Genomic DNA, 26,459 nt, shown 5'->3' with positions numbered 1-26,459 from the left:
ATGATGCTGGGTTTATAGCATCATATGAAGGAAAACTGAATTAATGAGCTAACACTGTACCGTCAGCGTCCTGAAACTTTGCGCAAATTTACCGAGCTGTAAGAAAATCAATTAAAGGGAAAAACCCTGGATGTTTTTTTAAAAAAGTCCCTAAAGTCAGATTTATATAGAGAAATGAGAAACTGTGAGCATTAGTCCTTTCTACCTGATCCAGTAACACAGAGAATGTCTGATGAAAAGGTTTATTTATGTGCTTTTTATTTGCAGACTGCTGCCTGAAACATTTGATCTATCATAGAAATGCAAAGCAGCACTATTCTAATACCAGGCATTAAGCTCTGCTTCACCCACGGAAACATTTTGATCTTACCTCTCATCAATTAAAAAGATTTTTTAACTCACAGACATAGACCTAGAATTGATAGATCAAAGCTGCATTTTCTCCCCTTTAGTTTCCATCTCACTCAGAGCTCCTCTTTTCTTCCAGGTTCGAGGGAGTTTCATCTGCTCCAAAGCCACCAGGAAGCCATGAGGCACCGATGCACAACAAGCCCCCGTGTTTCAGCACGATTCAGAGATCTACTTCAGTGAAAGGCGACGAAAACACCTGCTTTCTCTAAATAAACTTCATAGAGATTATTTGGAGGTTTATTCTACTGTGAAGGATTTATTTTTCATTGTTGGAGCCTTTGCTGAGGAGCTGAATCACTCCTTTCGTTTAAAGGAATGAAACTTTGTCAGAAAGGTTTTTTTTTCTGGGGTCATCAAAGGCCGAATGAAGCTCAGATCCTGATCTTATTACCTGTTTTCTAGATCTTGGGGATTTGGGGAACCTTCCTGAAGCACATCATAGCAGCGTATCACAGTCATGGCGTACTGATGGACACGTCAGTGGAATAGATAAGCTTTTCTCTGGAAGCCAGAGACTCTTCTTCTGCTCTCTCCAGGCGTCTCTCCATCCTCTGTGAACTCAGGAGTTTAGCTGAAACAGACAAAGTTTGTCCTGCAGCTTGTTTCTCCTCCTCTGCTTTGCTCCCCCTCGCTGCGCCCCCTCTTCCTGTCTTCTCCATCCTCCTGTCAGGCTGGCTGTGTGATGGTGTGTCCCCTCCTCTCGGCCCTGAAGACATGCCTGTACAGGAGATGGCGGTGAGTCCTGTCAAGTCCCTGCAGTGGGAGCAGTTCCCGCCCATGTCGCAGCGCCGTGTCTACTGCACTCCCGTCTACCATGAGGGCCTGCTCTACGTGCTGGGGGGCTGCAGCGAGACGGGCTTACCCCTGGACAGCGTGGAAGTCCTGGACGTGGAGAGCCAGACGTGGAGCCAGCTGCCCCCGCTCCCCACTGCGCGGGCGGGGGCTTCGGCCGTGGCTCTGGGGGGGCAGGTGATGGTGCTTGGAGGAATGAATCAGCAGCAGACCCCACTGGCCTCTGTGGAAATGTACCACCCAGATGAGGGCAAGTGGGAAACCAAGGCCAGCCTGGGTCAGCCCTCCATGGGAGTCACCACTGTGGTCAGAGGTAAGGAGCTGCAACCTTTGGCTGATGGACGTCACGCTGCAGACGTTTCTCAGACATAGAAGTTACTCTCCATGTTCTCTAGGTGTTGTGTGGTGGTAGTGCTGTAAAACATGATTAAGATGATTTTTAGTGGAGGCATCACCTATGGTTTTACTGGTCTTACTGTCAGTGAACTGGATTCTTTCCACTTTGTTGGGTTGTTTCTTTAAAGATTTCCAGAAAATAGTTTGTTGACTTTAAGGGCTTTAAAGTTAGTGGGGGGGTTACATCCTGCTCAGTCCTGGGTGGACACCTGCAGATCCGTCCTCCTTGGTGGGACCAGCTGAGGCACAGCCGGTCTGTTTAGGAGTCAGTGGGAACCTCTTTTATTCAGATACCCCTGAATGAAGTGATGAATCAGCCTGCATGGATGAAATACGGAGCAGTGAAATTTGTCATCCTGTGACAAAATGTCAAGCAGCTCAGGGAAAAACAAACAGACACATGCTGCCATTTTATATAGATAACAGCCAATACGGAGCCGTACTACCTGCTGTTACCCTGAAAACTCTCAGCTTATTCCCTGAATATGTTAATGTTGCAACATTGCAAAAAATTTCAATCCAAGTGCATTTTTCTTGAATTGAGGAGGAAAGTGAGACCTGTTGCCATTGGAACAATTTACATTTAAAATAAGAAAAAACAGCTGGGATTTTCTTATTTCAAATGCATATTATCTAACGAAGTTATTTTAGGAATAAAAAAACTAATTTATTCTAATTTACCTGCTCAAATTGACAGTTAATATACCTAATTTACGAAATCTTTACTTATATCTAGATGTTTTTTAAAGGGAAATAGTTTATTAAATGTTTGATGTTTACACACAGAGCATCATCAACACTGAACAGCATCTGGTTATATATTTCGTGTCTTTATGTCATTGAATCAAAGCGACGTGCTTTTCAGGCGAAATGTATCAATATAAAATAAAAGCAGATGTGGATCAAACAGCTGATTATTACAAAATTGATCTTTCAGTTCCTAGTATTGATTTAAAAAAACACTGGGCAACCTCTGCACCGCCACTCTGGCAGAGGGCGCCATGGAGCCCGTTAGCTGTGCGGCGCGGCACCATCTCTGTAGTTGAGGCCGTCACAGTGGAAGACATGGACTGGCTCAGACCCCAAACAACATGGATACCAAAATAACTGAATGATCAACATCTTCTGATAAATATGGAGAGAACTTGCTTTTTTTATCTCTACATTAATTTGAATGACTGGGAAAAACATTGCAATATATGGTGATATTGCAATGTTGTGATGATATGTTATTGTGACCCAAGTATTGTAAAACTAAGGTGACCAGATTCCTGAAATCCAATCTGGTGACATTTCCGCCTCCTAGATAAAAATAAATACACATCATAAAAATTAAAATAGGCAATAGGGACAGTAGGGCTTTCATGCATTTTTACATATTTGTTCATATTTGAACAACAAAAATCAAGTGTAAAATCTAGTACTATGCCTCTCCTATTCCCTGAGATTAATAAATGATTAATAATGTTCTTTTCTTTTTTCTATTAGTCTTCTAATCTTCTTCCTGTCCTCTTCTATCAATCTTACGCTAATCTAAAACAGGGACATAATACAATCCAAATCCCTTCCAAACAATTCAATTCAATTCAATTCAGTTTATTTATATAGCTCCAAATTCACAACACATGTCATCTCAAGGCACTTTACAGTTCAACCAGATCATACAGTCAAACACATATGATCTTTTCATACATATTATTATTATTATGTTGGTGAGTATGTTATTATTATATTCTCACCTAATAAAATACTACAAAGGCTAACCACCACAATATTTGGAGCTACAAGTAAAAACTGCCTAATAAATGAAGATTAAACAGGCAGTTATCCTCTGTCATTCTCAGATCATGCAGATCTTGTCTCATTCAGTTTTCCTTTTACTGCCTCTCATTTATTGTAATGATAATAATCTGAAGATATAAACTAAAGGTCACCAATCACTTCTAAAACCATTTTTAGATGAACTCCACAGAAGAAGTTTTTAATTATTCAGTTTTATTTTAACGTAATCTATTTCCTCATGCCAGCTGCAGCCATTGTTACGTCTTAATTTGTTGATTAGCTAGGTTCATGTTACATTAGCGCTCCTTATCTTTAGTAAAACAAACAGCCCTTTTTTTTATTAACCTGGGCATGAAGCAAACATTTATGTTAGGTTTATTCAATGATGATTATAAAGTTAATGTGTGTACATATGAAACATTGGAGAAATGAGAGGCTAATCACAGATATCAGAAGACCACTCTGTTCTGTGATTCAATCAGAGGAGCATTCTGTCCTATGACCTGATCAATTGCCTTGGCAGAAGAACACTGTTTTGTAACCCACCCCATGTGTTATGATCTGCTAATAAAAGACGACTGCAGGAGGGGGGTCGCCAGAAAGAGTTGAAAGTTGGGTTGGGCTCTTTCCACTCCTGCAGGAGCTGTTTGAATCTCTTTCCTGTGTGGACTCAGTTCCTCTTTTACGAACCTACATTTTTGAACCTAACAATTTATCACAATGATCTGCCAAATTTAAATCAAATGATTAACACACTCACCATAACACAGGGCAACTTCGACCGATTCTGATAATGAAATTCTTTGTCATTTTTAAAAGTGATGGCCTCTGCTCCTCATCTATATGTTAACAGCTGCCAACTAGCTGACAGCTTTTTTTGCACACAGCATGCTCAAATGCTCTTTCTACCATAATAATAGTCTACACACAATATTTTCCCCTTCATTCATAAAAGGGTAAAACCAGGGACATTTCCACAGACAGCTTTAGCTTTTTGGGTCCAAAACGGGGACCGTCTCTGTAAATCTGGGACGTCTGGTCACCGTACGCGACACCCATGCAGATACTCACCCCTACCAGACAATATACCAGACATGTCCGCCATGTCTTTGCTATTGTTCTGATTCTGTCTGCATTCGGTCCTTACCTTCAAACCAACATTCATCCAGTACAGCCTTTAGAGTTACTGTCGGGAATCCCGCCACCTTGCTCAGGCGAACCCATCCTGTGACATCCAGTGAGCTAAATGAGTCGTTAAATGGTCCTACCAAGAGGCTGAAGTGTCTCTTTAGTGGTTGGAGTTGAGAGCTTCTGAGATTCCCTGCTGCTTATGAAAAGTGACAACGCGTAGCGCTCTGAAGGCGTCCCAGTTGTCAGCTGGTTGAGAGTAACATGATGGAACTGGGTGGAGATGTCTGTTTGTCGTCATAGAGGATTTCTGATGTGGAAGAGTCCCACTGCTGCAGGGGGCAAAGAGTTTCTGCTTGTTCTCCATCCTTCATGATAATGAAGATTTTTATGAACTCTGTAAACTTCTGTCAGGAGTTATACGTGTGTAAAGCTGTGCCTTCTAATTTCATTTTTTTTCATTACAATACCAAGGAGGGCTTCTTCTTACAAGTGAAGGGACATTAAAAACTGTTGCAGCAAAGGTTTTGGAAAAATTAGCTAAAAATGAAGTGTTTCTAGCTGATTTCAGGGCTGTCTGGTCAAATTAGGTCTGGAAAGTTCTTGATCCCTTCAGGCCTGCTGGGTAGCAGAGACAGTCATGCTATCTATAGCCCCATTAACCCTACCCTCTGAAAACCGATCCATACCGAGCTTGGATCAGTTAACGATGCCAAGCTCAGTTCCTTACGGCCGTTTACACACCATGCTAGCACGGTTCCTCACCTCCTAGAGGCGATCTATGGTACTACGGCTCTCAAGAGGTAAACAAGCAAACCAACGTGGCGGCGCCCATAACATTCAGGAAGTTATGTTTTGTTATCATTGAAATATTTCGTTGTTTGCGGAGAGTCATGCAAATAAGGCAGCCTTTGGTGAATTTACTTGACAGAGTCGGCTTTTAGGAAGTGGATACGACAAACGATAGTCTATAGAGGGCTTCCAGATGCAGGAAACAACAACAGACGTTGAGGTTCATCACACTTCTAAGCAGAATCATCACTGGAAATCGTGTATCACGATAGGGAAGCTAGGATTTTTATGAATGTCTGAAATGTCATGATCACAAAGGCTGATTGGCTCTTTGTTATCTGAGAACCTGGGGAGAACTGAACTGCGCCGAGTACTACTGATGAACTAGTACCATGTTTGCACGGTTCCGTTGTGTCTGGCATGGTCCGGATCAGGTTTTGCGCACCATTTACACTCAACAGTTATCTTGGTTACCATGTACGGACCGTTCTTTGACACGGTTTCAAAAGGGTAGTGGAAATGGGGCTATAGTCTGCTTCTGTCTCCTTGAACCCCAGTCGGCCTCAGCAGATGGTGGTTTCTTACTGGTAAAAGGGAGTTTTCCTCCCTACTGTCGCTACAAGCATGCTTGGTGTGAAGGATTGCCTCTAAGTCAATGAGTCGATGCAAACCTTTCCTTAGATAGAAAACTTTGAACCAATCTGACTGTATGATCTGGGTGAATCGGACCAATCTGGGTATGGTTTCAAAAGGGTAGTGGAAATGGGGCTTATGCTAGCCTGTTGCTAACTGGTGCTAATAAATCAAAAGAAAGCTCTGTTTTTTTTACATTTTCCATTGCTGCTTGTGTTTATTGCCACTGAAATGATCTCCGGCTTGGTTTATCTATTTTAAGCCACTGACTGACACAGCACACAGCAACAAGTGGGGAGGGGGGGCCTTCAAAAAGTGTCAAATCTCAGATCATACAAGCAGAAGGTCCTGGAAACAATTAAGGGGATGAAAGCCAGAATTATGTTGATCTTTGTTATGATGCTTTAAAAGAAACTTTATTCTCAATTCTTTCTAAGTATTTGGAAAACTCTGCTGCATTAGCTGAATTAAAACCCTGTTTTTAACAAACAAAATCCAAAACATACTGAAGATCAACTTTATTTGCTTACTTGGTGAACCAAACCGTTTCAATAAATACGGGTAACTGGAAAAGAAAATGCTTTCCCTGAAAATTCAGTGAAAAAACTGGGTGAAACTTTAATAAGCAGAGACAGTTGTTTGGATCAAATGGAGGGAAAGTGATGCAGAGGAAGAGAGAAAAGCTGTTAACTACCAGCCAGCCTGCAGGAAGAAACGATGCGCTGCTGGTCTGTGAGGGAAACACGTTTAGAGACAGAACTGCTTACATTTTAGAGGATAGAGTGCAGAGGGAAAAACAGCCACGGCTGCTTCCTGTGTTTATTTCTGTGGCAGCCTATCAGATGACACCAACAGTCAACGTGATCTATGAAGGTAATCCCTGCATTTCTGTAACAGCCTGATGTTATGTGAGCTGCAAAGTTTCCTCGTTAAGCTTTAAGGCTGAAAACAGACCAGGAACCTTTCAGTGGACGTTTAAAGACAATATATGAGATAGACTAACATATACAGTGTACAGCTGCTAATAAAACAAAATACAGTAACCTTCAAACCATTTAAACCCCACTTTATACAAATAATACTAAATATACAGTCACCAACAGAGCTGGCAGAAAGAACACTTCAGGTGTAAATCTGTGACACCATCCGATGACAGCAGTGTCCCCTGCTGTCAACGGATGTTTCTCCAAATGGTACGAGTCTTTATTTGGATTGTTTATTATTGAATGTCGACCTTTGAACTCAAACGTCAGCCTTCTGTTTTAGCTTAATTTAGAGATTATGAATCATTTCAGTTTTTATTCGCTCTCTCTAGCAGCTCTGTCGCCTTGCCTAGTTTCACTAATTGAACTTTATTGATCTCACATTGGAGAAATTTACCTCTGCATTTAATCCATCCCTTTGTGGAGCGGTGGGCTTCCATTGTGTGGCGCCCAGGAAGCAATCGGGGGTTGAGGGTCTTGCTCAGAGACCCAGAGTGGCACTCTGTGGGAGTGGGGCTCAAACTCAGAGCCTCAGCTTTCCAAGCTCCAGCCCTAACCACTAGGCCACCACTATGATCCTGGTCAGATCTTGTAGATGACTGACTGCATGGTGTGGCCTGCCTTAATGGGGACTGAGCAGAAAAAGAGATGGAACAGCTGAAGGTTCATCGCTATTTGACGAAAGTTCCTCAGTGATTTCAAGGCCTTTTAAAGAATTCATATTGCTTTTATAAAACATGGAGAGTCAGGGAGCGGCCATTGGAGGCTTTTACCTCTAGCAGGTAAATAAAACCCTTTTCCACCGTCCAAAAAACCTGTTTAAACCCAGAAATAATGGGCTTTTAGTGGCAGTGGGAGCAGCCAATCGATGCGTGTCTGCCCGGGTCAAACGACTTGGCAAGCGACCCGAGTTAAAATAACCTCTTCTCTGATCAGCCTGCTGTTGAACCTCTAGAGCAGGGTCGACCAGCTATATTACTGGATACCATTAAACACAACATACAGACATAAACACACCGTGCCAATCGTTTCTGATCTAACAAGCAGAAAAACTCTTGTTTACATTCGATGAACATAGGAGCAGCTCTGGTGAGAGGGATTCAGACAGATAATAGAGCGAAACAATAAATCACACTGACTACGCCCTGGCTTCCTTCCATGTTGCTCTCCATTGTTTACTTTCCTGAATTCTGTCGCCATGATGACATCATCAATGCTAACCCAGTCTAATGGTGTCACCAGACACGCAGCTGCAGGGGTTCAGAGGTTACGCAGCTGCCAGGAAGGGGTTGGACCAGCTTTTGGGCCTGTGGGAAGGTAGCCAAATGCTGATTTTTAACGGGTCAACCCATGTTTGAAAAAAAAGTGTTAACCTGATGTTTTCAGTGGAAAAGCGGCTTTTATGTTCTGTCTGACAAAAAGAGAAGGTGGACCACAGGCCTTCCTGTTCCCTAAAAAGCGGAGATCGCCTCAACAAGCGGTCAGTCTGCATGAGGTATGAAGTCTTGATACCAAGACCTCAGAGTTCCTGGATACATACAGGATTCTGGGATGAAATTACATTTTGAACCCAACTTCTGAGATGTTCCCTTCTCAGTTTGAGAGTCCTACAGTACATTGATGGTGTAGTAGAAAACGTTAAACTCAAGTTTTCAAAGAAAATTCCCTTTTAGCATTTTTTACCGTTTGTTATTATTTGGTTACAGTTTGAAATAGTTTCTCTGACATGTCATGCTAGGATGGCTGCTTCGCAAGCTGTTCTTGACTGTTCCCAACCAGTCAGGAGGGAGAGAGAGGTGGTAGAAATTAAGCTGCGTTGCTACAGAAAAGTTTGACATTGTTCGCTAATCTTATAAAGAAAGTTAAAAAGACAAAGTGCCTCTGGGTGCTGCTAATACACAGTGGCAATAAATCATAAAGAGGCCAACAGAGCTCTACTTCCCCTGTAAAACAAAACAAGCAGGCTTAATGCTCCAATAAAGGCAGCCAAACACGTTAATCACTTCAAGAGCAAACAAAACCAGAAACTGTGATTGATGCTAAAGCTTCTCTCCCTCTGAAATTAGCAGGTTAATGCATTTTTTTAAACCCAGGTCGACTTGTTAAAGTCGGCATTTGATTTTTCCTTCCCATTGGAAAAATAGCACAATCTGACTCCCCTGGTGGGAATCTGCATGGTCTGGTGACGCCATCACGCTGGGTTAGCATTGATGATGTCACTAGTACGACAGAAATCAGGAAAGTAAAGGGAGGAACATGTAAGGGAGATAGGGTGAAGTAAGAGAAACAGGACTACACTGAAAAACATTCCAAGCTCCAACATCTAGAAACAAAGGTGTTGATGGCAGCAGCACAGCTGATATTTCTCTCCAGGATGGAGTCACAGCCAAACAGGAACAGACCAGATGAAGCTACTATGAGAAAAAGCAGAGAGAGCAGAACGTTAGAGAGTGAACTAACAGCTTCTGCAAAATGGGAAAATAGATAGAATAAATCACAGTGCTGGTACTATTGGACCTCAGTGCAGCATTCGATACTGTAGATCACTGCATCCTGTTAGAGCGCCTGGAAAACTGGGTCGGCCTCTCTGGTACAGCTCTCAACTGGTTTAAATCATACCTAAAGGACAGGGACTTTTTTGTATCAGTAGGCAACTTTACATCTGAGATGACAAAAATCACATGTGGGGTTCCCCAAGGGTCCATCCTGGGTCCCCTCCTATTCAATATCTACATGCTCCCTCTGGCTCAGTGAATAAAAAACAACAACATCAGCTACCATAACTATGCAGACGACACACAGCTTTACATCACCATGTCACCAGGTGACTATGAACCAATTCAAGCACTGAGGAAATGCTTAGAAGAAATCAATGCCTGGATGTGCCATAATTTTCTTCAACTGAATAAAAACAAAACTGAAGTAATAATCTTTGGACCAATAGAGGAGAGATCTAAAGTTAGCACACAGCTTCAGTCGCTTCAGCTAGTAACCACTGATCAGGCCCCAAATCTAGGTGTAGTGCTGGATTCAGACTTGAACCTTCAAAAGCATTTAAAGATGATTAAAAGGTCGGCTTACTATCAAATGAAGAACATTTCCAGGATTAAAGGACTAATGTCTCAGCATGATCTGGAAAAACTAATCCATGCGTTTATTTTTAGTCGAATCGATTACTGCAACGGTGTTTTCACAGGTCTGCCTAAAAAGTGGATCAGGCAGCTGCAGCTGATCCAGAACACTGCTGCCTGTGTCCTCACTAAGACTAAGAAAGTAGAGCACATCACCCCAGTTCTAAAGTCCTTCCACTGGCTCCCTGTATCTCAGAGAATAGACTTTAAAATACTTCTGGTAGTCTATAAATCTCTGAATGGCTTAGCAGCTAAATACATCACAGACTTGCTATCAGTGTATCAACCCTCCAGACCACTCAGGTCTTCTGGCTCCAGCCTGCTCTGCATACCTAGAACCAGAACTAAACATGGAGAAGCAGCATTTAGTTCCTATGCTCCACTTGTCTGGAACAAACTTCCAGAAAACTGTAAAAGTGTGGAAAGCCTGAGTTCCTTTAAATCAAGACTAAAAACACATTTGTTTAGGATTGCCTTCCACTGTTCTAGTTAAACAGTTCAACAAAAACATATTTTCTTTAGTCCAACTGTTTTTAACGTTCTTTTTTGTTTCTGCATTTTTTATTCTATTTTATTTATTCCTACTTGCTTTGATTCTGTTTTATTTTCCTATATTTTAATCATGTAAAGCACTTTGCATTGTCTTTGCACTGAATTGTGCTATAGAAATAAATATGCCTTGCCGAAACATCATTCTTCTTTATGAAGAGGCAGATATTGCAGTGGGGAGAGAAGCCAGACACGTTACTCAAGCAGAGATGGGAAGTAACGAAGTACAAATACTTCGTTACTGTACTCAAGTACATTTTTCTGATATTTTTACTTTACTTTACTACTTATTTTTATGGCGACTTTTTTACTTCTACTCCTTACATTTTTACACAAATATCTGTACTTTCTACTCCTTACATTTTAAAAAATTGGCTCGTTACTTTAGTTTTGAATCATTTCAATGGAGTTACCGTTATTATTTTTCACGTCATCAATACCAAATTCAATCTAACTGGATGGGAATCTACGTTGCATTTGACGCACCACTACAAGATGAATCGACAGATTCGGCGGTATTCATTGGCGGCAAATCATTGCAGCTTGGTGGCGGTGGCGTTAGCATAGTAGCATGGACGACGAGATGATTGGAAATGAACACAACGGAGATCTAGTCCTATTGGCAGATATCCATTTAAAATGTAGGCAACGGCATGAAAAAAGTGGTTTCTACTTTTACTTTTATACTTTAAGTACTTACCAAAGTATTTTTTAACACAAGTATCTGTACTTTTACTCAAGTATGGAAAGTCAGTACTTTTGCCATCTCATTACACAAGTAACAGTAGCATTACTTCATATTAAGTAGCAGGAAAGAGGTAGTGGTAAAAATTATGTCTGGATAAAAATCTCCTTAAAGTTAATGTTTTTCAGAAAGTTTTCCATTAAATAAGACCAGAGTTGCAGTGCTGTAGAGAAGGTCAAGCTCCATCAGAGTGGATGCTGAGCATCTGTGAACGTGAGGTTTTCATCCCTACCATTAATTCTTAGATTTAGTTTTGGACTTGGACTAGGCCATTCTGATTGCATGCTAGTTGTGGCTGAATTCACATTATAGTATTCATGGAGCTGCTCGCTGTCTCCCTTCATTTCACATTGGAATGATTTAAATTGATGCGAGATTTTAAATTGTGGGGATTATCATGCGTTGTTCTCAATCAGGCAGGATTTATTGTTATTGATTTTCTGTTAATGGTCTGCATGAAAAAGCTGCCTTGAAGCAGAATATGTCATATTCATGAGTTTGGCTTCAGCCCCCTTATCCTCTCCTCCTCTCACCAGCCTGTCCCTGTCCGTCCATCTGTCTGTCTCTTTCCCCGTCTCTCTGTTGCCACGCTCTGCATCGTTATTGCCTGGCAGCGAGTGTGTAATTGCTGTTGGTTTATCAGGCCAGTCAGAGTCAGATGCATATGTCTGGGTAAAGGTGTTTGTGATTACTACAAAGCATCTCAGATAGTGTGTGATGCCTACAGAGGAATTTGCTGCTTTTGTTTCACACTTTTTATTTCTTTCCAAATTCATCTGTGCAAATGATCTCCATCCCTTTGGCCATATTGCCGTTTGTGTTTGGCTGGTTTGCAGACTGACTGAGTGAGAAGTAAGAGCTCCACATGCCTGTCAGGCACCTGGGAAGCATAAGGTTACTGACTGTAAGGTAGCAGTTAAAAGTGTTCTGTCATGGCTTCAAAGTGCTGCAGGATGGAACAGAAAAGATGTCTTGAGGACGTCCGAAGACATCCTCAGAGTCTGTGGACTCTTCAGAGAAATCCGGTTTTATTACTGCCCTATTTTAATGTTAAATGTCCTTATATGTGCTTCATGTTTACATATAGATGGTTGTTCCAGGTGACTACTTCTGGAACTCAACAGCCTGCAAACAAACTGAACTCCCTGTTTGGCAGAAAAATAATGCTTTCCTAACCCTGAATGCTACGTCCTCACAGTGGTCCATGGTGAGTGATTCATCATGCTTTGGGCACAGGGACGCTGGTCAGATCTGATGGTAAGAAGAACGGAGCTTAGTGGAAAGCAATCCTGGAAATAATGTCATGATCTCAGCCCTGGTAGCTTCTCTGATTACTCACTTTAGTCACCTGCCGCATCCTCCCAGCTCTCTAATTATCATTTATCTTATTCACCTGCTTCCTCTGTTATATACAGGTGCTGGTCATAAAATTAGAATATCATGAAAAAGTAGATTGATTTCAGTAATTCCATTTAAAAAGTGAAACTTGTATATTATATTCATACATTACATAAAAACTCATATATTTCAGATGTTTATTTTGTTTAATTTTGATGATTACAAATGACAACAAATGAAAATCTCAAATTCATCATATCAGAAAATTAGAATATTGTGAAAAGGTTCAAAATTGATGGCCCCTGGTGCCACACTCTAATCAGCTAATTAACTCAAACCACCTGCAAAAGCCTTTAAATGGTCTTTCAGTCTAGTTCTATAGGCTACACAATCATGGGGAAGACTGCTGACTTGACAGTTGTCCAAAAGACGACCATCGACACCTTGCACAAGGAGGGCAAGACACAAAAGGTCATCGCTAAAGAGGCTGGCTGTTCACAGAGCTCAGTGTCCAAGCACATTAATAGAGAGGCGAAGGGAAGGAAAAGATGTGGTCGAAAAAAGTGTACAAGCAAGAGAGATAACCGCACCCTGGAGAGGATTGTGAAACAAAACCCATTCAAAAATGTGGGGGAGATTCACAAAGAGTGGACTGCAGCTGGAGTGAGTGCTTCAAGAACCACCACACACAGACGTATGAAAGACATGGGTTTCTGCTGTCGCATTCCTTGTGTCAAGCCACTCTTGAACCACAGACAGCGTCAGAAGCGTCTTGCCTGGGCTAAAGAGAAACAGGACTGGACTGCTGGTGAGTGGTCCAAAGTCATGTTCTCTGATGAAAGTAAATTTTGCATTTCCTTTGGAAATCAAGGTCCCAGAGTCTGGAGGAAAAGAAGAGAGGCACTTCATCCACGTTGCTTGAAGTCCAGTGTAAAGTTTCCACAGTCAGTGATGGTTTGGGGTGCCATGTCATCTGCTGGTGTTGGTCCATTGTGTTTTCTGAGGTCCAGGGTCAACGCAGCCACATACCAGGAAGTTTTAGAGCACTTCATGCTTCCTGCAGCTGACCAACTTTTTGGAGATGCAGATTTCATTTTCCAACAGGACTTGGCACCTGCACACAGTGCCAAAGCTACCAGTACCTGGTTGAAGGACCATGGTATCCCTGTTCTTAATTGGCCAGCAAACTCTCCTGACCTTAACCCCATAGAAAATCTATGGGGTATTGTGAAGAAGAAGATGCAATACACCAGACCCAACAATTCAGAAGAGCTAAAAGCCACTATTAGAGAAACCTGGGCTATCATAACACCTGAGCAGTGCCACAGACTGATCGACTCCATGCCACGCCGCATTGCTGCAGTAATACAGGCCAAAGGAGGCCCAACTAAATACTGAGTGCTGTACATGCTCATACTTTTCATGTTCATACTTTTCAGTTGGCCAACATTTCTATAAATCCTTTGTTTTTATTGGTCTTCAGTAATATTCTAATTTTCTGATATGATGAATTTGAGATTTTCATTTGTTGTCATTTGTAATCATCAAAATTAGACAAAATAAACATCTGAAATATATGAGTTTGTATGTAATGTATGAATATAATATACAAGTTTCACTTTTTAAATGGAATTACTGAAATCAATCTACTTTTTCATGATATTCTAATTTTATGACCAGCACCTGTATACAGTTGAGCCAACCTATCGGGGCCGGATCATTATTTGTGTATTCTTTGTTTATTCTTGTCAGTCATTCATGTTTGTTTCACGAGTTTTGGTTCATGTCCTGACTCCACAAAGCCAGCGGATTGAGAGGGTTTGATGTTTGTCTCCTGGTCGTGTCCCGGTTCTTCTCCGCGGAGCCCTCAGGGTTTTGGCTCGGAACACGGAGATGGATAGTTTTTTATTCCCGTAAGCCTGGCTCCAAGGAGGAGACCAGTTTAAAGTTCGGCATTTATCCTGGAACCATGTCTAGTCTATGTTACCACTGAGCCTGCAGTCTTCATCTGTGCGTGTTCTGTCTGTGCACGCATGTGGAACCGTCTGCGTCTGAACCTGCCTTCAAGCTCTGAGGATTCCTGGAAGCTTGGATCCCTCTTTTCCTGTTTGGATGCAAACCTCTGATCAAGCTGAGAACTCCTGGATTCCTGTACTGTTCCTGCCTGATCTGTTTTCCCCTGACCTGCATCGGCTTCCTGCATGTTCCCTGCAGGCTGCATCATCTGGGACACTCTGGGTGGCGCACGCCGCGTTTTGTTGGCGGCCCATTGGCTGGATTGCTCCCCTTTAAAGGGAGATGACTGAACTGTTAAACCAGAACGTCATTGATGGGTTGCACCCTGCCCCCCTGCAGCTGTCGTGGTCCGATTCTCCTTAGCAGCCCGCATTTCTGGTATTTTTTATTTTTCTGTCATTAAACGTTTTGGCTCACCTTGAATACTGGGTCCATCTGTCCCTTTTATGACAAATAAAGCCTGTTAGGGGTCTAACAGTCTAGGAGTTCCCAGATTAGCGGACCAGTCCAACCTGCTGGCTAATCCGGACCCGACCTGATTTAAAACATTTATTAAATTACTGCATGTTGTCCGATGGCAGTGTCTAATTTCACTTGCCCCACTTCTCCTGTTAATACGGTAAAGCCCTGGGGAGCGTCCGGCTCCAGGCTGCACGTGATCCAAATGAGCCAATGAGCTGTCAGTCTGGGTTGCTGCTGCTGCTACTTTTAGACACAGCAGGCAAACCTGTGGCAAGCCGGGCGATGGGAAAGAAGGAGAAGACCATGAGAAAAAGAGAGCAGAGAAAGTGTGGACTGCTGGAAGAACTGCGGTGAACTGGTGAAAGAAAAGTAAAATGGCGTGCTCAAAGATGACCCTGCACATTTAGAGGATGTTTGGCTCAACCTGCTGCTGTGAAGCAGGATTCTCCACCATGAACAGAATTAACAATAAATCTGGATCCAGGCTCAAAATGAGCTCCTTGATATGTGCTTGAGAATGGCTTAGTCTCCGGTTAAACCCAGGTTTAAAGCTTTGCAGAAAAGACAGAAAAAAAACAAAACAAAAAAACTGTCAGTTCAGGTGTTTTATAAAATATTATCTATATACCAAACTGAATGATTGTTGTTCTCTACTTAAAAACAATTTAGATTTTAAAATGGAAAAACTGTTTTTTACATTTTTTATTTCAAATTTAAATGTATAACATGGATGCATAAACGCCTGCATTTTATTCCAGTGTTAAATTCTGTTTAAAGTAACAGATTATATTTATATATATTAGGGATGGAACGGTTTATGAAAACCGTCAGAACCGTTCGGTTCGACTGTCTCGGTTCGGTTCGCGTGTGTTTCGTTCGGTTCATGCGCTGCTCCTTTTTCTCATAGGCGAAGCGTTTACACTCCAGAGCAGAAGGTGGCGGTACTGCGACCAAAGCCAACCACCAGTAGTAAACAAGAAGAAGAAGAAGCGAAGCAGCGTAGCCGGGTGTAGCAGAAAGAAATCAGTTGTTGTGGAGAATTGTGTGGGTATGGCGAGTGGGAAAGAACAGGAGTTGGAAGACGCGCCAGCAGCACTTTATAGGTCTGCTGTATGGGAGCGCTTTGCATTTAGAGTGACCTACGATGACGGCGGAAAAAAAGTGGTGGATAAAAGTGCAACAGTGTGCAAGCATTGTGCAACACGTTTTGTTTATGCTAACAGCAACATGACCAACATGTCATGCTAACCCCGAAATCCCTCATACTCCGTCAGCGCTCCGCCCCGCTGCGCTCCAGACCGGCTGCACAAAGCAAAGCCTACAGCCTCCACTGTAGAGGGCATGCGCGAGATGATTAAATTCAAAGCAGCAAAACATACGGAAATGATCCATGGTTTCCGTGGATCATTACAAATAATTACAATCAATTATTTTTTTGGATTTTTTTCATTAATTTCATAAAAAAAATTTCATAAATTTGTATAATTTTTATTAATTTTTTTATTTTTCGGTGTAACAATAAACATATACCGAACCGAACCGAAAACTGTGACCACGAAACCGTGAACGTAACCGAACCGTGGATTTTAGATATATATTTTCTTTAATCGGATCCTGCTGAGTTTAATTGGTTCTGTCTGCTTTAGATGAACAGAAATACAGTGGAGCCGGAAGTTGTGGCGTTTCTAAAATCTGCAAAGGTGTGAGGGACGCGACTTCAGCTGCAAGACAGCGAGAACTAACTGCTGAGAATGATGCAACTAAACCAGAAGCTTATTGAACCTAAGTTAAGCGAATGTTGGACAAAAGGGTCCAAAGGGACTTTTAATTCATTAACCTGGCCTCAGTCAGAGCAGATTTAAGAAGCAGCATTAGATTCATCATCTTTACTTTCTTTCTCCAACCGCAATCTGGATACCTTTTTCCTAAACGATTCTACATAGATGTAGCTCCACTTCTTTAATTTATTGTTTTTTTCAAAAACACTGTTAGTTCAGAGCTCTTTTCCTTCCATTATTTTTTCTACAATACAACAAAGTTAAGCTGCAGCTCCATAAACATGTTATGTAAGTCTGTAGACATTGTTTTTTCCTCAGTGATTACTTTCCCCTAAGAGGCTCATGTTCCTCTGACATCAGAAATGTGGCATTAGTCTGCTTTCCCTGGTAGGGCTTCTCTTCTAGTGTTGAACAGGGATTAAATGTGGCTAACTTATTTATTTTAGATGGACACATCGGGCTCAGTGCACCATTTTCTTTACAAAGAGCCGCTCTCTGATGACAGCAGCTTTTTATAGTTTTGCCGGGCCGAGCTAAAGCTATGATACTGTGCAATTATTCGCTATGTGCTGGAATATGTTCCTGTTCTCATCTCAGCTGAGATAAAAATATAAGCAGCTGATAGAAACTTGCTGGATCTTCTTTTTTTTATGTTCTTATCCCCATGTAATGAAAAACATGTTAGATTTTAAAATCGGAAAAAAGTTCAGTTTGTTTTTTTTAACATCTTTTATTTTAAAAGTCGAAGTGTAACATGGATGCATAAAAAATTAAAATTATAATTTAAAAATGTCTCCAGATCTTTACTGGTTGATGATTTTCTTTATATGGACCCAACTGATTTTTAATTGTTGGCCTGGCTGAATAGGCGAGGTCTTCTGTTCCCCTGTAAGGGGAGGAACCCTTTTGCAGTACCTCTGTGACCCACTGGGGTATCACAACGCCATTGAAGAGTCTGAAAATGAGTTCACATTAACCTGACTCCACCAGATGGATTTGCTCCGCATATCCATCTGGAAACCTTCCGTTCAAGTAATTTTGGGAAGGGGCGAAAATACTGGTTAGCTGATTGGCCTATGTTGGTGATAGACGGGCCAAATAAACCAATCAGATCAACGAAGCATATGACGTACTAACAGAGCGACGACGAACAGGAGCCAATTGATAGATCAAACTCTTGCTGAAACCAGTGGGGAGAAGAGTAAAAACATCTTTTCTTCTGAGAAAAGCCTCCAGAGCAGTGTTTTGCTCTTCTTTCAGTGAAGAAATACTCTGTAATTCCGATAAAACTTGCTCAATAGCCACGCTAACGCTAGTTTCATCGGCTGAAGCCGCCATGTTCTTTAGACTGAACTGTCGCGTTTCTCGTTGTGTCACACCTCAACCCGCCTCAAAGCCAACGCTGATTGGACGTTCGTTTGGTGAACGGCTCCAAATTTTCTTTAACGCAGAGTCTCCAGACTGATTAGCGAGTGAAACCTTGAAAGCTCGCGAGATCAGGATGGTCTCACGAGGCTAAGTTCACATAGCACTTGAGAGGGACTTTGATTATTATGATTGTTTGACGATAAAAGCCTAAGTTATGCCATTTTCTGTCGAGTCGTTTTCTTTGGTCATGCGGTCGTGTTTTTCTCATATCTGTTTCACCTAACCTTTACAATATCAACAATAAACAGAAGTAGTGAAATGTGTTGTTTTATTGTTTTCTGTTTAACTACAGCTTAGGCTATCCTGCTGTTAGGATATGGTAGCTGCATGAGCACCACATTTCTAGTTAGGTCATGAGCAGTATGGTGGTGACAGAGCTCTTGTAATCCCAGGGAAAGGGCAAACTTTGAGAAAAGCTCTTCTGTCGCCGGCTCATGATGGAGAATGGGATTAGAGATGGGAAAAGAGGAGAAAATGGACCTTAGCGGCAACAAAAAGGAGGTCAGCGAGCCTGAGTCAGTCCCTCTACTTCATCAGACTGTTTTAGAGAGGAAGCACTTTGAGAGAGTTTAAGCGTTAGACATCTCAGTGTCTGCAGGATGTGACCCCACTTTTGTTGCCTTTTTAAAAAGTCAGAAATTTCTATTCTGCTATAATCTTCGCCTTCTTTTAAACCCTGTGAGCATTCACAGAGTGAGCGGCGTCTGTCGTCAGTAACAACATACATCCTGCATTGTTATACCTTCAAATCAAATCTCTGATATAGAATATCTGACAATAGATGGGATTATGGCCTGAGGATAAATATCCAATCAACCCGTTTTATTATGAAGCCAGATTCACACATGAACATCAAATTTATCTGTTTTGAACTAAAAATCATAAAAAAACTGCTGTGACTGAGTTTGATTTAAGTTGTTTAGGTTATATTTACCTTATTAGAAATATGAGCTGTTATTGTCAAACTGGTATTCCCAAGCAAACCACATGGGCCAGAGTGGTGAAGTGGCAGCGGTGGAATCAGTGCAGAGAGCACAGCTGTGAAAGCTGCCTAAAGCTGTCAGCAAATTAATAAATAAAACTAAGAAAATAAACTAAAGGGTTGGTTATTATTTACCTTTTGTTATTATTTTATTATATTTTCATTGATAAAAGCATTTGTCCTGAAAACTCCATCTAAGTTGGTGATTTCTTGACCCTTCTGGCTTAACATCTGGACAATGGTCTTTTTACTCTGTTGTTCAGTTTAGTTGGTGTTGTCGTGGTGGTTTAGATTTTCCTGTGTTTATTTTGACTGAAACTCTCTGAGACGTCTGAATTGGATGGTCTGCCGCAGAAGATCCAATGTAGATGTCTGCTTCCTAGATTGTGCCAACTGTTTGCGCCTTAGATCTATGCAGCAGAGAGGCTGACAGTGTCTGCCGGTAGATCACATCTACTTGTCCTTGGAAAGTGCTTGTCTCCGGTGAGGGGAGGGGTGTTGGGTCTTCGGCAGAAGATGGGGGGTTTGAGCTTCGCAGCCTGAAGGTGTTTAGAGTTTGAGCTTGTTTCTCTGAGCTGAGAACATCCTCACAGTTATCGGTGTAGGAACTGCTGCTTCTCCCTCCACCTACGCATCCTGACTGCAAAGCATTCAGCAGAAACCTTTATCCCTTCAAACCCAGGGAGAAAGGTGAACAAGGGAGTTCAGCACTGCACACTGATGAGCCTGTTCATGTCAGAGGAAAGGCTGATCTCCTTTAGGGAGAAAATCAAGCTGGTGGCCCGTCTGGCCCACTTTGGCTCAAGATTAGAGGAGCTTTGTCCAGAAAATTGTGGAGCTGGCTCTTCAAAGTTAGAGCCCAGATTAGTGATTCTGTGAGGTTGCTGCATGATGACTTGCTTAATTTACTGTAGACTCTACAGGCAGAGCCTCAGCCTCACTGCCAAAGCACTCATATCAGGGGAAGCCCGACACCCTGCTGAGACTTTCATTAGAAGCTCATAGAGAGGATGATTACAGGAAAACAACCTAAACAAAGAAGAGCTGGCTGCCTGACAGAGGCCACAGAACAATGGGCCTCATCTGGGGCTCTGCTCCTGGATGGGAGAAATGTCTGCGCCTGAGGGAGGCCATGGATAGAGGAGAGCTTATTGGAGGAAAATGTGAAAGCAGCTTTTGATTTGGTTAAACCCAGGATGACCAGCAGGAGGTTTGACCTGCAGTTACTTGGAGTCACTATCAAACATGCTCACACACAACCTTTAAAATCAAGGATAAAGTGATCCTGATTGGCTCTCTCTATAAAAAAAATTAATAAAATAACTTTAAAATCCATCAATAAACAAGGTGCTGGTAGGGACACCCAGAGCTGTGTTTAAACACCTGATGAAGTCCCATCCCAGTGCCACTGGGTGGCAGTCTGTGATTGGGTAAAATGGCTGTATTCCCAGGGCGGCATCAAGAGGCAGGCACCAGATATCCCTAAAAAAAGGCAAAGCTAATCCTAGCAGACATTTTTCTGTTGTAGGCCCAGATGACATCACTGTTAAACAGCTTATGTCCCGCCCCAGCTGGACATGGGCCTTCTCGTGCTGTCATTAAAGTCGTAGGGAAGCGGCTGTTCCAACCGTTGCATTTCTGAATTCTCCCGAGTGGTGCCCGACTTTACACGAGTGAAAAAAGTGAATGTGATTGGTTGATTATAAAGGGGGCGGAATGTTGTGGCGGAAGGTTAGCAAGCAAGTTTGGTTGTGGCCTGTGTCTCGGAAGCATCGTTGCTAACCAGTTAGCAACTTAGTGCTAGCAGTTTCCCAATGCGAAATTCCATTGGGACCAAGTAGCACTAAATTGGTGAGTTAGAAACGACACTGTCAAGGAACGCTATGGACAGCGGAAACATGCAAGAGGAGGAGAGTTTAGTGTCGGAGGTGGTGGATGAGTCTCCTCCGTCATCCATTTTTTATTTAGAGGAGGAAAGCGGGGACGAAGATGTTGTGGAAGAGGACGCCAGGGCGGCAGAAGCTTGGTTTGGTGTAGAAGGCTTCCAGCCGTACATGTTTGAGCCCTTGCCTCGCAACGCTGCCAGTTCTGTTAGCTCTACGCCTGCTGAAGACACAGACGTCCATCCCCGTGAACACTGGGACGCAACTCAATGGGAAAGGAAAGTATTCTGATTTCAACCGTTGCGTATATTAGCTGCGACATTTGAATCAAGATGCTATGACCAAAAAAACTTGATTGACAGATGCCCATCAAAATATGATTGGCCGAATTTAGATGTTCAGGCTAACGTATAACGAACTGGCCTGCATAAGATAACGAGAAAAAAAAAACAGATTTCAAGACAGAATTTTTTTTCAAAGTAGAAATTTTCTATCTCTTCAGACAATCTGGTCTGATAATAAGAGTACATTTATTTACATGTTTAAGCCAGAATGATTTGACATTTCAATATGACTTCCCTACGACTAATCATTCATAAGGCATTATGGGTAATCTTTGCTCTGGGACACAAAATCAACCAAACTGTCTCAACATAATCTTGGTTCACCATCAGATTCCTGGGCTTGGATCAGGGTCCCTTACTGACTTTATATTTGCTGCAGTGACCATTGCACTTTCAACAGCGCCGGCGTTCGATAAACCCTGTGAACTTTTGCAATGACATCATAACCCTGCGTGCTGCATTTACAGAGACCCATAATAAAAAAATGGTCCTGGAAGAGGGGGCTGTCTTATAATCAGGGTTGTCCAATATTCGGGTCATTACGGTAATAGCAAATAAGGGTAATAATATGTTGAGACTCCAGAAGAGATCTGATTCTTAAGTAATGAGTGCAATACAGTTTGTCTGAGTGGCGTTACCATATACCCGATCTGGTACCTGCACCGTCAGCCAGCTTTAGCTACAAGTTTCTCTACTGTCCTTTAATCCAACAGTTGAGCCACGCTAAACAGATAATGCTAAATCCCATTAGCATTTGTCCAATCAGAGACACTGACAAGCGGAGACTCTTTCCCACTGAAAATGTTAACATGTGTTTTTCAAACATGGGTCGCCCGCAAACAATCTGCATTCGGCCCCCTTCCCACTGGCATAAAAAGCGGGTCTAACTCCTTGCTGGCAGCTGTGTTGCCTCTGTCCTCCCGCAGCTGCATTTCTAGTGACACCATCACACTGGGTTAACATTGATGATGTCACCAGTGCAAAAGGAATCAGGAAAGTAAACAATGGATAGAAACAGGAAGCCTGTGTTGTTACTGCTTGTTAGATCAGAGGCGACTGCTGCGGTGTGTTGCTGTCTGCGTTCAATGGTGTCACATAATATAGCTGGTAAACCCAGCTCTGGTGTTCCCAGAGCCAACTGCAATGCCTGATGTTGGAATACATCGGGTAAAAGTGAAAAACACAAAGTTATTTCACCTTTCCGATTCCTGATCCCCCGCGGACGGGTTGGTTGTTGGATCGCCAACTTGAAGAGGGAGGATTTGCCATCGAACTTCTGGCCAGAGAAAAAACACGTAATATGTAGCCAACATTTGGAAGAAGAATGTTTTTTAAGATGACTTGGATAATGGCGCGTTGTGACAAACACCAGATACAGCACTGGGACTTGATCAACAGCCGATACCGCACCGTGACGTCACAAACCAGTAGGTGGCAGTAGTGTTCTTTGACAAACATGGATGCCTCCAGTAAAGCAAATTCACATGAAAATTACTCTGAATTAAAAACACTGATCATTTATTGAACAGGATGGAATAATTTTATACTTAAAGTACTTTAAGAAGTTTGAATTCTGAATACAACCGGACTTTTCCTTTAAAGAGGTTTTTCGGTCAGTAGGAAAGGGGTTAAACACACAGTGTGTTAGCATCATATTATCAGACATGATCAGTTTTAGTCCCTTTATGCTGCTGTGCACTCAGTCTGTCATGTGGTGGATATGGTTGTAGCTGCAGCAGGAAGATGAAATCCACAATCAAACCAACGAGATTCAGAAATCCTGAAAGCCTCGTCCAGGATTTAATTCCTACAAAACGGTCAATGCAGTGGTTCTAAAGCCGACACAACACAAATAATCCATTATGATGCAGAAGTTCAGCCTCACTTTGCTTGTTAGGAGCTGAAAGGTCAACTGTGAATATAATTTAGGTGTGACATTTGGAAACACTGAGGCAAAAGAGTCAGAAACAGACAGACCTGAATGGATTCATGGCATCGGCTCTAAAATACTTGACCTTACTGAGGTACAGTAAAGGATGTTTGACTGACACCATCTCCTGTTCTGTTCAGCAAAGCACTGCTGTATATCATTTCATTTCAAGCTCATAGATGCATGCAGAGGTGGAAACCACAGCTTGTGTGAGGGCCGAAGGTAAACGAGACGTTGTTTATGTTACTCGCGCTGTAACGGCTAAGTTGTTAGTCGTGAAGAACTTCACAGTACTCCGATGTAAAGGACGTCAGATGAACATTTATTTAGTTCCACAGGGTTGTTCCGTTACAGGAGTGATCCAAGGTTAAACCACGGTTGAAAATATCCAAAGTTGGCTGATACTGCCCTAAAAACTGTTAGCCTCCGTGGCTACTCTTTACTTCCGGCGCCCTGACCCGGAAAGACAAACGCTGCCGAAAAACCTGTGAGGACAGAACGCAGGTCTCTTAAAGAAGCAGCAAACCAATAGTAGACTAATATAAGTCTAAATTAAACCTTTCCTCATACTTCATATATCAAATAACACAGCAAATAATAATAGTACTTATTAACGAAATCAGGCTCTCGGCTGAATAAAACTGAACATATAAACACAATAAAGGTAAATATGAGCCTCTTACAAATAAAAATACCATTTAGTGCGCCTTGGCTCCTAAAGCTTGTTTCCCAATCAATCACCTGCAAGACGCAAAGAATTTAACTCCTTAAGAGCAAAGCTGTAAAGAAACAAGAGAGATCGACTTTAACACAAAGTATCTGAGAGAAAAACATAAATACTGAATATTCCAGTGAAGTTCATTCTCCCTTCTGGACCTCCATCAGGGTAAAGATCAATTTAGGGTTGAAATAATTCATCGGATTAATCGATTATTGAAGTATTGAGACTCTATAACATGCTAAGCTAACAGAGCAACCCACTTAGAGCAGTAATTATACCATTGTAATAAAAAAATGTAAACAGTTTGCAGTTTTAAGGTAACAATTTTCTGTCTGTCAATCTGCTTTATCCAGAAAAAAAGTTTCAGTTTCACCTGGTTTAATTTTGTGATAAGTCTTCTTTAAGGAACTTTTGGCTATCCGATTATTAATTGATTATTTGAAAAATAATTGACAGATTATTCGATTCGCAGCCGTAGACCAATAGATATGAGGGGCTTGTCTTGTTTTTGGTTCTACTTATTAAAAGAAACTAGAAAAGAAATATTATTCCAATCATATATATTGAAAAGCAATGTATGAAAAAACAAAATTAAAGATCTGCTCAGCTTGTTTTTATCATGATATATATATTATTAGTAAATAAGTTTGGATGAAAAAACAGAAACAGAAAAGTTTGCCATAAGTTAAAAGAGAAACAAGAAATTAATCATTAAATCTCATTTTACTGCGCTAGCTTTAGCCATAGTATGTGGCTCATTTAGAAACGGTGCTGCTACAGAGCTGCTGGACGTTTGAATAAAAGAAGCTGAGGAGAAAGGTCCACTCTGGATCCAAAAGTTGTGAAAATAACTCCTATGGCTGAGAATCAGAATCAGGAGCCACTGCTGACAGCAATGTGGCAACTGCATCTGAAGAACGCAGTCTTTGCATCGCACTTTAGTTATAAAAACAAGCTCAAAGGCATTTATCTGAGGTGTTTTTCCTATGATGCAGCTGAAAAGAAAAGCTGAAGGATGCTGATAAGAGTTTTTGGCTACAAAGCAAAGGAAACCAACCTGAGAAACAGTCAAAGCTGCTGGATCAAATAAAGACCGAAGCAATGAAAAATATTCCCACATCCTGTTAACATTCCTGTATTATGTCGCCTTGTTTACCATGTTTTCTCCCACCTTTTATAAGCATGTCTTCCAAATTCCAGCATCTATGAAGGATGCTTACAGGTTTTGTTTGACTTTTAAGCATGTTGTTTTTCTTTAAATGAAACTATCAAATCATTATTACACTCTAACCGGTTAGCGTTTCTACCCACACAGACATGTACACACTGATATGTAGATCAATTGACAGCAGGGGGAGATTTACCATTAGGCAATACTAGGCAGGGGCCTAGGGCCCCAAGTTCCTGGGGGACCCATTAAACTGTTTAGATGTATGTTTAATACAACTGTTCCTTGTTTGTGCGCATTAATTATATTTTTTATAAAAATCCTTTGGCTAAAATGCCATCAGAAAGCTGATAATATTAAGTGTGTCTCAGCCCCCCCCCCTTCAGTGTCCACCATATTGGATCAGTCCATTTGCTGCACATGTTCAGAAAGGTCCAAACAGACAGCAGCAAACCATTTGAAAACAAACCATGCAAAGAGCAGTGTTGCCAACTTAGCGCTTTAGTCGCTATATTTAGCCACTTTTCAGACCCCTCTAGCACTTTGATTTCTAAAAAGCTCCTAGCGCCAAATCTAGAGACTTTTTTCTGCTACTGGAGACTTTGGAGACAACATCTAAAAGCAGCGAACTCTGCTCTCCAGAGCAAGTAGATTGGTAACCCCGCCTCCTGCTCTCCTCTATCTTGTCTGCTGTCATGATTCATGCAGCTATTATTTCATCCAAATGAAAAATGGAGAACAGATAAGCAGATCATGGCTTGTCTACAGTGAAAAGAAGGACTGGGTTATTTACTTTGGCCTTTTTGGAAACACAGGAAGGAGCAATCAGCTAAGTGAGCTTAGTGCTTGGAAAAAATCTTTCATTCCTTTAGAGACAGCATGAAAAGTCAGCTGAGTACAAAACATAGAGAGGAAAACAAGAAGAAAAGGGACAAGAAGAGAGGGACACAACCTAGAACAGATAATGGATGTCTAGTAACATTTCTCTATCTGTAGAATGGGTGTTTTATGTGTTGTATTCTCAGTTCAGTGGGGCCCCTGCCTGTCTTTGCCTAGGGCCCCACATT

General features: G+C 41.8%; 1 protein-coding gene across 1 annotated transcript in view; it reads left to right on the top strand.

Moving 5' to 3' along the window:
* Nucleotides 1–490: 490 nt before the first annotated feature.
* LOC119776082 (kelch domain-containing protein 8B-like) overlaps nucleotides 491–26,459 on the top strand; it is a 170,149-nt gene continuing 144,180 nt past the window's right edge. The window contains exon 1 of the mRNA XM_038274308.1: nucleotides 491–1,516. Coding sequence (XP_038130236.1) covers nucleotides 1,126–1,516 — 391 coding nt within the window. The 5' untranslated portion in view covers nucleotides 491–1,125. The remainder of the gene's footprint in view (nucleotides 1,517–26,459) is intronic.

The sequence above is a fragment of the Cyprinodon tularosa genome, unplaced genomic scaffold, assembly GCF_016077235.1.
Source record: "Cyprinodon tularosa strain WSP-4 unplaced genomic scaffold, ASM1607723v1 ctg906, whole genome shotgun sequence".
Classification (NCBI taxonomy): domain Eukaryota; kingdom Metazoa; phylum Chordata; class Actinopteri; order Cyprinodontiformes; family Cyprinodontidae; genus Cyprinodon; species Cyprinodon tularosa.
This window is presented reverse-complemented; position numbering and strand designations above follow the sequence as displayed.